Consider the following 12,702-nt stretch of genomic DNA (forward strand, 5'->3'; position numbering starts at 1 on the left):
GCGTGGTGCCCGGCGCCCATGTGCAGTGTACACACTGTGGCTGGTGCAGAGTTCAGTGGTATTAGTGCGTGGTGCCCGGCGCCCATGTGCATTGTACACACTGTGGCTGGTGCAGAATTCAGTGGTATTAGTGCGTGGTGCCCGGCGCCCATGTGCAGTGTACACACTGTGGCTGGTGCAGAGTTCAGTGGTATTAGTGCGTGGTGCCCGGTGCCCATGTGCACTGCACACACTGAGGCTGGTGCAGAGTTCAGTGGTATTAGTGCGTGGTGCCCGGTGCCCATGTGCACTGCACACACTGAGGCTGGTGCAGAGTTCAGTGGTATTAGTGCGTGGTGCCCGGCGCCCATGTGCAGTGTACACACTGTGGCTGGTGCAGAGTTCAGTGGTATTAGTGCGTGGTGCCCGGTGCCCATGTGCAGTGTACACACTGTGGCTGGTGCAGAATTCAGTGGTATTAGTGCTTGGTGCCCGGCGCCCATGTGCAGTGTACACACTGTGGCTGGTGCAGAATTCAGTGGTATTAGTGCGTGGTGCCCGTCGCCCATGTGCAGTGTACACACTGTGGCTGGTGCAGAGTTCAGTGGTATTAGTGCGTGGTGCCCGGTGCCCATGTGCACTGCACACACTGAGGCTGGTGCAGAGTTCAGTGGTATTAGTGCGTGGTGCCCGGCACCCATGTGCAGTGTACACACTGTGGCTGGTGCAGAGTTCAGTGGTATTAGTGCGTGGTGCCCGGTGCCCATGTGCACTGTACACACTGTGGCTGGTGCAGAGTTCAGTGGTATTAGTGCATGGTGCCCGGTGCCCATGTGCATTGTACACACTGTGGCTGGTGCAGAATTCAGTGGTATTAGTGCGTGGTGCCCGTCGCCCATGTGCAGTGTACACACTGTGGCTGGTGCAGAGTTCAGTGGAATTAGTGCGTGGTGCCCATGTGCATTGTACACACTGTGGCTGGTGCAGAGTTCAGTGGAATTAGTGCGTGGTGCCCGGTGCCCATGTGCAGTGTACACACTGTGGCTGGTGCAGAGTTCAGTGGTATTAGTGCGTGGTGCCCGGTGCCCATGTGCACTGCACACACTGAGGCTGGTGCAGAGTTTAGTGGTGTTAGTGCGTGGTGACCGGCGCCCATGTGCAGTGTACACACTGAGGCTGGTGCAGAGTTTAGTGGTATTAGTGCGTGGTGCCCGGTGCCCATGTGCAGTGTACACACTGAGGCTGGTGCAGAGTTCAGTGGTATTAGTGCGTGGTGCCCGGTGCCCATGTGCAGTGTACACACTGAGGCTGGTGCAGAGTTCAGTGGTATTAGTGCGTGGTGCCCGGCGCCCATGTGCACTGTACACACTGAGGCTGGTGCAGAGTTCAGTGGTATTAGTGCATGGTGCCCGGCGCCCATGTGCACTGTACACACTGTGGCTGGTGCAGAGTTCAGTGGTATTAGTGCGTGGTGCCCGGTGCCCATGTGCAGTGTACACACTGTAGCTGGTGCAGAGTTCAGTGGTATTAGTGCGTGGTGCCCGGCGCCCATGTGCACTGCACACACCTAGGCTGGTGCAGAGTTCAGTGGTATTAGTGCGTGGTGCCCGGCGCCCATGTGCACTGTACACACTGTGGCTGGTGCAGAGTTCAGTGGTATTAGTGCGTGGTGCCCGGTGCCCATGTGCAGTGTACACACTGTAGCTGGTGCAGAGTTCAGTGGTATTAGTGCGTGGTGCCCGGCGCCCATGTGCACTGCACACACTGAGGCTGGTGCAGAGTTTAGTGGTATTAGTGCGTGGTGCCCGGCGCCCATGTGCACTGTACACACTGAGGCTGGTGCAGAGTTCAGTGGTATTAGTGCGTGGTGCCCGGCGCCCATGTGCAGTGTACACACTGAGGCTGGTGCAGAGTTCAGTGGTATTAGTGCGTGGTGCCCGGCGCCCATGTGCACTGCACACACTGAGGCTGGTGCAGAGTTCAGTGGTATTAGTGCGTGGTGCCCGGCGCCCATGTGCACTGTACACACTGAGGCTGGTGCAGAGTTTAGTGGTATTAGTGCGTGGTGCCCGGCGCCCATGTGCACTGTACACACTGAGGCTGGTGCAGAGTTCAGTGGTATTAGTGCGTGGCGCCCGGCGCCCATGTGCAGTGTACACACTGAGGCTGGTGCAGAGTTCAGTGGTATTAGTGCGTGGTGCCCGGCGCCCATGTGCACTGCACACACTGAGGCTGGTGCAGAGTTCAGTGGTATTAGTGCGTGGTGCCCGGCGCCCATGTGCAGTGTACACACTGAGGCTGGTGCAGAATTCAGTGGTATTAGTGCGTGGTGCCCAGGGCCCATGTGCACTGTACACACTGAGGCTGGTGCAGAGTTTAGTGGTATTAGTGCGTGGTGCCCGGCGCCCATGTGCACTGTACACACTGAGGCTGGTGCAGAGTTCAGTGGTATTAGTGCGTGGTGCCCGGCGCCCATGTGCAGTGTACACACTGAGGCTGGTGCAGAGTTCAGTGGTATTAGTGCGTGGTGCCCGGCGCCCATGTGCAGTGTACACACTGAGGCTGGTGCAGAGTTCAGTGGTATTAGTGCGTGGTGCCCGGCGCCCATGTGCACTGTACACACTGTGGCTGGTGCAGAGTTCAGTGGTATTAGTGCGTGGTGCCCGGCGCCCATGTGCAGTGTACACACTGTGGCTGGTGCAGAGTTCAGTGGTATTAGTGCGTGGTGCCCGGCGCCCATGTGCAGTGTACACACTGAGGCTGGTGCAGAGTTCAGTGGTATTAGTGCGTGGTGCCCGGCACCCATGTGCACTGTACACACTGAGGCTGGTGCAGAGTTCAGTGGTATTAGTGCGTGGTGCCCGGCGCCCATGTGCACTGTACACACTGAGGCTGGTGCAGAGTTCAGTGGTATTAGTGCGTGGTGCCCGGCGCCCATGTGCACTGTACACACTGTGGCTGGTGCAGAGTTCAGTGGTATTAGTGCGTGGTCAGGGCCGGTGCTAGAGTGTTCGGCGCCCCCCTGCAAACTATAAATTTGCGCCCTCCAATATTCCTTTAGCGCGCGCCGGGAAAAGGGTTGTGGTCTCACAAGTAAGGGGCATGGCCACACAGTAGTACCCCCATTTAAAATTACGCCACAATGTAGTACAATCTTATTAATCTTATACGTAATGCCCCACCCGTAGTAGTAGCGTCCTTCTATGTAATGCACCCCAGTAATAGTAGCATCCTTATACAAAATGCCACCCAGTAGTAGTAGCGTCCTTATACATAATGCCCCCCCCCAGTAGTAGTAGCAATGTTATACATAATGCCCTACCAGTAATAGTAGCGTCCTTATACATAATACCCCCAAGTAGTAGTATCGTCCTTATTTGTAATGCCCCCCCCCAGTAGCAGTAGCGTTCTTATACCCCAGTAGTAGTATCGTCCTTATACGTAATGCCCCCCCCCTCTGTAGTAGTAGCGTCCTTATACGTAATGCCCCCCCCCAGTAGTAGTAGCGTCCTTATACGTAATGCCCCCCCCCAGTAGTAGTAGCGTCCTTATACGTAATGCCCCCCCCAGTAGTAGTAGCGTCCTTATACGTAGTGCACCCCTGTAGTAATAGCGTCCTTATATGTAATGCCCCTCCCAGTAGTAGTAGCGTTGTTACATGTAATGCCCCCCCCCAGTAGTAGCGTCATTATACGTAATGCCCCCCCCCAGTAGTAGTAGCGTCCTTATACGTAATGCCCCCCCCCCAGTAGTAGTAGCGTCCTTATACGTAGTGCACCCCTGTAGTAATAGCGTCCTTATATGTAATGCCCCTCCCAGTAGTAGTAGCGTTGTTACATGTAATGCCCCCCCCCAGTAGTAGCGTCGTTATACGTAATGCCCCCCCAGTAGTAGCGTCCATAAAGCGGGCGCACAGACATACCTCACACACACACACAATTCACACCCACCATATACACACACGTCACATACACACTTCAAGTTCTCTCTCACCCTCCACTTACCTAAGCCAGTCTCCCTCTGTACAGCAGACTGGTCCGTGTAGCTCCGCCCCCTTCCGGCCCGTGTAGCTCCGCCCCCTTGTGTCCCGTACTCGGCGCTGTCGCAGGTGAAGGGAGGGAGGAAGCTTTTCATGCTGCAGGTGCCCGCTGCCAGTGCCTGTCATACAGTGACAGACACAGCACTGGCAGCAGCAGCAGGGGGGACAGGACGGCGCAGCAGGGAAGGAATGCAGAGCAGGGGGAGCGCCTCTCCGTCCCAGCGCCTCCCTGCACTGCATCCCTTCGCTGAGCGGGTAGCGCCGGGCCTGTGCGTGGTGCCCGGTGCCCATGTGCAGTGCACACATTGAGGCTGGTGCAGAGTTCAGTGGTATTAGTGCGTGGTGCCCGGCGCCCATGTGCACTGCACACATTGAGGCTGGTGCAGAGTTCAGTGGAATTCTGGCATAGTTCCGCGTTGCATGCACAGTATCAAGAGCATGATTACGATTTGTGCACAAAAGCTTACACAGATGCAATTTTTCAGTCTACAGACATACGCAGCATTGATGCAGAAATGAGGGACATCGGCTCCCCGAGTGAGTCTAGCAGACTGGCCACAGGTGCAGCGACACTTGCACCATGTTTCCTGTGAGCACAGCAGGAGGCAAACACATGCCCCCAAAAATGTCCGTAGCACACTTACGTTTTTTGTCACCACTCCCCGTTACCTCCCCCAAATGGTCCCTTCCTGCCAACCACTTTGCAAATAAATCACACAGGTACCTTGGTGCGTGCGCAGTGTAATAGCAGTGCATGCACAGTGGGCTGATAGTCGTTCAGATTTGCATACAAATTGGAATCAGGTTATATAGTGTGTATATTTACATGTATGCAAAGTTGTATGTGTTTTTGAAAACTTTTGGCTTGATACTTGTCATTACCGTCAGTGTCATATACATACATATAAAGTGGCGTATTTTGACTTACAGTCATCTCTGCACAGCCAGCTATTCTGTCCGGGTGGCACTCGATCCTGACCACCGGGATACCGACAACTATTTTCCCTCTTGGGGTATCCACGACACCCCTGGAGGGAGAATAAATAGTGTGCCCGCAGCACGGCGAGCGCAGCGATCCTGCAAGGGACTCTTTTGCACTCGCTGCCGGGATCCCGAGCGCTGGTGAATCGTAGTACACCCATTCTGACATATCACATTCCATGATACTGTATGTCCAGACCTACCTTCCATCATTGGCAATTGCTCATACTGTATAGCAAAACACATGGGAGTAATGACTGTAACTTAGGGGCAAAGGCCCTCATTCCGAGTTGTTCGCTCGCTAGCTGCTTTTAGCAGCCGTGCAAACGCTAAGCCGCTGCCCTCTGGGAGTGTATTTTAGCTTAGCAAAAGTGTGAATGAAAGGCTCACAGCGCTGCTACAAAAAAAATGGTGCAGTTTCTGAGCAGCTCCAGACCTACTCAGCGCTTGGAATCACTTCAGACTGTTTAGTTCCTGTTTTGACGTCACAAACAGGCCCTGCGTTCGTCCAGCCACGCCTGCGTTTCCCCAGGCACACCTGCGTTTGTATCTGACACGCCTGCATTTTTCCACACACTCCCAGAAAACGGTCAGTTACCTCCCAGAAACGCCCACTTCATGTCAATCACTCTGCGGCCAGCTGTGCGACTGAAAAGCTTCGCTAGACCTTGTGTAAAACTACTTCGGATGTTGTGAAAGTACGTCGCGCATGCGCATTGTGCCGCATACGCATGTGCAGAAGTGCCACTTTTTTGCCTGAACGCTGCGCTGCGAACGAAAACAGCTAACGATCAACTCGGAATGAGGGCCAATATTTCATACAGTTTGCAAGCTGCCACACAGCGTATGAATATGCCCCACCCAAATCTAACTCTCTCTGCATGTTACATCTGCCCCACCTGCAGTGCAGCATGGTTTTGCCCATTAGTGTGCTTTTTTGGTTTGCTAACAACCCTGTATAAAGCCCCAAGTACCACCAAAATGGCAAGCCCCGATGTGGTATAGACCTTAAGGTGCATACACACTTGCCGAGAAAATTAACAACGTCACTCATTTTCACCCTTCCTGAGTGATGTCGTTCACTATCTTGGCAAGGAGATCCAGACTGAAGATCGACAGTGTCTAGGTTGACAATGTTTAGGTCGACCACTATAGGTCGACAGTCACTAGGTCGACAGGGTCAGAAGGTCGACAGTGTCAGTGTTTGGGTCGACAATATTTAGGTCAACCACTGTAGGTAGATAGTCACTAGTTTGACAGGGTCAGAAGGTCGACAGGGTCAGAAGGTCGACGTGTTCTAGGTCGACAGGTCGAAAGGTCGACATGAGTTTTAAAAAATATATATTTTGTAACACTTTTTAATACTTAACGATCCACGTGGACTACGATAATCTGTGCCGAGGCACCTTGCCTGAAGCATGGCGAGTGAAGCGAGCCATCGAGGGGACACGGTGCACTAATTGGTGTTCCCGGTCACTCTACGAAGAAAACGACACAAACCCCCCCATTAAAAAACTCATGTCGACCTTTTGACATGTCGACCTAGAACACGTCGACCTTCTGACCCTATCGACCTTCTGACCCTGTCAACCTAGTGACTGTCGACCTACAGTGGTTGACCTAAATATTGTCGACCTAGACACTGTCGATCTAATGATCCACACCCCTTGGCAAGTGTGTATGCCGCCGAGCGATGCGCGGCCCCGCGGGTCGTTATCGACCCTCTCTGTCAGCCGTGCATGCAGCTCAATTTGGACTGACGACCAAGAGCTGCATGCACGGGCCGACTGCTGTGTGACATCACTGGGCGATATAGTCGTCCTATCACTCAGTGTATATGCACTGCCGCTGACCGCCCGGCCCAGGAGGGGGAAACACTACGTGACGTCACTCATAGAACACGTCACCTAGTGTGTACCCACCATAACACTGAAGGTTGCAGATGGTCTTCTTCCCATTTTATAAAAATATCTGCATGACTTCAACTGATCAAGACAGAGTAGATGGGCATGTCATGTTTCTTGTATAGTTGTATTTGCAGTACAATTGAAGTGTAAAACCAAGAGAATAAAAGCAGAGCAAGACATTGCAAATGTTATTTGTACCAGTTGTTGCAGCAGGGTTATCCAAGGTGGATACGTCTGCCTCAGGCTACATCCGCTTTCTTTCCTGGATAACATCCAGCACACATTTTATATGAAACATAGGTCCTCATTACAGCAGAAAGTCAGCTGGAAACTGCAGTACAGCACAAGTTCTAGCACAGACCTGGTCATATAGCCCATAGATCGGAAGTACACTATCTGCATTTTAACTTGCATTTCCCTTTTAATAGAACCATACAGTACATACCGAAACGTTCTGGTTGAGTACAATAGTCTTACCTGCCACACATGACAAACACGTTAAACCATATGTTCGCTCAGGCTGAGGACATTCCTCTCTGTTATCTGATACAGGCCTGGAAGAATCTTTACTTTTTCTATGGCGGATAATAACTACAGTACTATTATTGGTGAGGGATAATCCGTTACAGTACTCTTACACTTTTGTTACTTTGTAGACAAAATAAATATCCCCTACATAATAGTATCTAGTAACATTTGCAAAGACGTGTACACATTTGAAGATGTTGGACAAATAAACAATGATTTGAAACAGTCTGACATAACACATAATTTAGTAAGTAAGAATTTCCTCAAAATTTTTTAACCTGTAATATTGCCTATGTTTATTGAACGTATGGAAAATTTTAAATACAAGCACATGTTTTATAATCACCTGTGTTGAGGCAATGGTGCTTGCCCATAAATCCAGTCCGCTCTAGTAACAATACAGGCTCATTCTGGAGGAGTGGCACTGTGTCATTCATCTGCGATGTCTGGGAAGTGCCCTTGGAACTTCACAACCACTATCTCCAATATTTGCTGACATCACGTAGAAGCGTGCTGTAAATCTTTTGATGTTGGGGTACTGTATTCTGGTTCTGATTTGTATGCAATGCTGATGTTTTACTTCTGCACATGCATGAATATCTTCGGAAACCCTTACAGCACACGCGTGAACTGCATTTGCGATTGCTCACGCAGTTGTGTACTAATTCACAAAGATATGACAAGACCACTGCGGAAGACTTGCAAACTTAGGATGAGACTTCCTAGTGAAGTGGGCAGAATGGGGTGGTAAATATGGCGAAATTGTGGACACGGCGGATGGGCGGGGCCTAATGTCACCATTTTATGTTAATTGCATCATTGTAGCCCCACCCCTATGCAAATATTGCCCAACCACTGCATTTTCTCAATGAGTGGGTGGGGCCTTTTGACACCATTGGCTCGGCGCAGCCCATCTGCTTCTCCTCTCCAGGGATCTCCCGGAGAGGAGATTAGAAATGTAGGTAAGTATGATCTATAGAGAGTGCACGGACCAGCCGGCGGATCTGTGCAGTGCTCAGATAAGTAAAGTGGGCATTTCACCATTTGCACAGCTCACGATCATACACGTGGGAATTGCTTAAACTAGCATTTGCATATTTTCACACTGAGTACTGGAGCGCAGCAGCATTAGTGTGTGACACTGAATCAGACCATCTACCATGATCTGCGCAACCACACACTATTGAGAATTGAATACCTCTGAATGTGTCTTATCAACATGGACATGGATGGCTACCAGCTAGACTGCTGTGATTAATGACCTGACCCTGTATTGCCTGCATTCATAGTCCGCCAGGCTCTTTATTATGGAGACTGTACTCATTGGAGGCAACATGGGGACAGGGGTTCTTTCTCATTAAGGACAGGTGTTAGATCTACAGTGGTTCTGCTACTTGGAGTGGGAGAGGCTTCAGTAAAATATACTGTAGTTGAGGTACTTTGATGAAAATCATATAATCAGGAAGACAGGTCTATGGAAATGCCAAGGGGTTTTAGTGAAGTCTTAACTACTGTCTGATGACTGCAAATATAATCCCCAGTCAGTAGTAAGGAGTAAATCCATTTGGATGTTGCAATTATGCACCTTCAGAAAACCATGTTGTGCTGTAGGGAAGAGTACAGATTAAGATGAGCGGCCAGTTTTAGAGTTGTCCTAATTCAATTCAAAATCTAGTCTCAGGGCCTGATTCACTACTGTTTGCAAATGTGAGTTTGAACACAGTGCGTGATTATCGGCAGACTGCGCATGTGCTGCGAACGCATTGTGCGTGCGCGAAGGGTAAAATGCGATTGCCTTGCGTATGCAGCCTAATTGCAAAGTGCCCATTGTGGGTGGTAACATGGCATTTGTGGGGAGTGGTTGGGAAAACACAGGGCGTTTATATGATGTCACCTGCGAACGCTGCGTTCAAAAACATGGCATCTGGTGCAGCTGCATTTTCATTGATTTGAGTATGTCGATGGGCTCATTTTATGTGTATGCATTGCATCTCTGCTAATGCATATGCAGATTTGCGAATGCATCGCTAAGCGTCTTTTATCCTTTCTGGGCGGCTCATCACAAGCAAAATAGCAGATTTGTGAAAATCTCTATCTCAGCCTCAGTAGCGATCCAAAGTGAATTAGGCCCTTAGTGTAAAAATAAAACTGCCAGTACTGTGTGTGCACCTCATGTACCCATACCTCTGTAACTGCCTCTACGTGCATAAGCAATGTAAGTATATATTTAGTAGTCTGATATTACTGTTCCAGATATTGTGCCCCAATGCATGATAGAGGTCCAGTCTTTCTTTATATTGTTTGCCACTTTGGGGGCCAATGCACTTTTTAACATATGCCTGGTATGTCTGGTACGCTTCTTGTGGTTCTTTACACACTGCAAATCCACTTACGACAAAGTAGTTGTAACTGTGCTGTAACAGGACGTTCTCATGTAAGAAATGTTCAGTGAGGCCATGTAAATGCAACCGCATGCTATTCTGAGCTTATCTATACTGGATAAGAGGTGGCCTAGCTGCAAATGTGCATACAGCTCTGCATTTAGCCAGATGTATACACGTTTTACACGCAAGAACATCCATGACCGGGTCGCGCTCCACCTCTGCATGAGGTCCTATATGTCTGCTAAATCATATTGAGATCACTCATAGGAGACACCTAAAGCCAGCGCACAGTACATGTCACTCCCTTTTGTTGTTGAGTGAGAGAGCTGGTCTGATGATCTCACTCTAAGGCCTGTTTATTAAGCCTCACAGCCCAAAGCTTTGGGAACATGCTTGTCACATAGCTAAGTAGGACAGCAGCGGTATCGGTCTCAGGATGGCTATAGTAGTTGCTGTACAGAGGGAAAAAAATGCATTATTATTCAAATAATTATACTTATTTTTTCCCAGTTTTTTTAACATTTGTTTTTTATTTTTATATTTAATTTTTAACAAATATGCACCTGGAAGCCTGAGACCTTGCGTGTGTAGGAGGGAAGCTGTCCATCCAGCGATAAGGTAAGTCGGTGCTTTCACTACATATCACCCGAGTGAGCGTTAGAAAATAGATATTTTTAGGGCTTTTTGATAAATAGGCCCAGTTGTGTTGCCTTGTGTGATATAGAGAGGATATCACTTTATCCTGTGCTTTGCATCTAAAGTGAACTGATGTGGATGGGAATGAACATTCACGGTAAATTAAACATGGTAAAAAATGTAGGACATGAGAAGCAACTAGACTACAGAGCAGTCCAACCTATGAGAGTTTGACAATTTAAGGGAGATGTATTTGGCATCCCGATTCTCGATGGCCAAAATGATGGCAGTTAGGAGACCGGCCCCGGAATCCCGACAGCATCAAGAACATAAGTAAGACTGGGAAGGTTAGGGTTGGGCTGCAGGGGGGAGGATTAGGGTTAGGCACTAGAGGGAGGGTTAGGGTTAGGCTGCGTTAGGGGAGCATTAGGCTGTGGGTAGGGAGGGTTAGGGGGAGGGTAAGGAGAATGTGTTGAGATGCTGACTTTCGAGATGCTGACTGTGAGGATGCCGCTGTCGGTATTCTGATTTACAACATCCTGACTGTCAGGATCCCGTACCCAACCTGTCTTTATACTTCTCCAAATGACTTATACCAATGCATTATACAGTCCCTGTGTGTGTGTTATTATTAAATATAGTAACTTACATCATTTAGTACCCACTAGAAACTGCTCAGATCATCCTCTACAAAACCATTTTGTAATCAAAAATCAGCAAATTGAAAAGAACTGCTGCAGGTTTTACATGAGTAACGCTCTCCATTATCAGATTATGAGGGCAATGTTAGTACTTCAGCTTTAAAGGAGTTCACCTTTAAACTATTTTAGCTTGTTGATTTTTACATTACCTCCTGCAACTTTTAAAATTGCCCTTGGATATGACACAGCCCACTGTGATCCCTGCATTGGGTGCAAATGTACCCAGAAAGCAGCTTTGTGATACTGTATGTCCAGTAGTTGATGTGTGATGATATACAGACATTGCTGGAAAACCCAGACAAAGGGTCTGAATTAAAAAAAGTTCATTTTTGTGCTATTTTGCTCAGGATTTAAAACAAAGAGGGTCATTCCGAGTTGATCGCTCGCTGCCGATGTTCGCTGCGTAGCGATCATTTATAAAAATGGCAAAACTACGCATGCGTATGGGGCGCAATGCGCGCGTACGGGTACAAAGAGCATTGTTGTTTTGCACTGCTTCTAGCGACGATTCCATTTGCACAGCCGAACGCAAGGAGATTGACAGGAAGTGGGAGTTTATGGGTGTCAATTGACCGTTTTCTGGGAGTGTTTGGAAAAACGCAGGTGTGACCAGGCATTTGCAGGGCGGGTATCTGACGTCAATTCCGGGACCTTTGTTGCTGCAATCATCGCACAGAATAAGTAACTACAGGGCTGGTCTTGTTCTGCACAAAATGTGTTTGTACCGCTCGGCTGCATAGGCGTTCGCACACTTGCAAAGTGAAAATGCACTCCCCCGTGCGCGGCGACTATGTGTTTGCACGGCTGCTAATAGTAGCTAGCGAGCGATCAACTCGTAATGACCCCCAATGATTTGTTTAATAGCAAAAACCAACATGGTGCTACTTTCAAATATATTTCTCCTTTAAATCCCGTTACAAAATAGCCCTAAAGTCTACTTTTTGATAACTCTGACCCTATTACTATACATTACCCATCCACCACCAGTCTTGAAAGCAGCGTATCTTTTTAGGTTTCAGTAGGGCACGTATTCTGTAAACTAATCTGCAGATGGACAACTCCCTTTAGGAATGAACCTGCATCTATGTAAGGGTATAGCTAGTGCTAGTTACATTGCTTTCGGTGTCTGAGAGGCTTATTTACTAATTATCAGGTCCTAGACACAATAATTAGAATTTCTTACGACTACTGTTTGCAGCAATAAGAAATGAAGGGCCCGATTCAGCATGAGTTGTAGTTTTGCAAAATTTTGCAAAACTACAACTCCTTTCTCTAACATGCGGGGGGCCGCCCAGCACAGGGCAAGGTCATCCCACATGTTGAGTCCTTCCCCCCTGCTACAATGCGAGAACCCTGTAGCTACATTCGGGGAATACTTATTATTTGGAGGTTCCCCCTGTGGGAGGATATAATCTGCAAGCATAGGAGTCGGAATGGGGGGGCCGAGGGGGCATCATGCCCCCCCCCAAACATGATAGAGGCGCAGGCGTGGGGAGTGCTCACCCGTGTCCTGTCCAGCCAGCTCTTCACAGAGGCATTACTGGGAG

The 12,702-nt window shown here is 49.1% G+C and overlaps 1 protein-coding gene across 3 annotated transcripts in view; it reads left to right on the top strand.

Annotated features, from left to right (window-relative positions):
• Positions 1-12,702, top strand: part of JCAD (junctional cadherin 5 associated) — a 144,978-nt gene that overhangs the window by 103,635 nt on the left and 28,641 nt on the right. For 2 of the 3 annotated variants that reach the window (XM_063922037.1, XM_063922036.1), the window contains exon 4: positions 10,389-10,436. The exons of the other annotated variant lie outside the window; for it this stretch is intronic. In XM_063922037.1, the coding sequence (XP_063778107.1) occupies positions 10,389-10,436 (48 nt within the window). The remainder of the gene's footprint in view (positions 1-10,388; positions 10,437-12,702) is intronic. 3 annotated transcript variants of the gene reach the window in all.

Source organism: Pseudophryne corroboree, chromosome 5 (assembly GCF_028390025.1).
Source record: "Pseudophryne corroboree isolate aPseCor3 chromosome 5, aPseCor3.hap2, whole genome shotgun sequence".
Taxonomy (NCBI): Eukaryota; Metazoa; Chordata; class Amphibia; order Anura; family Myobatrachidae; genus Pseudophryne; species Pseudophryne corroboree.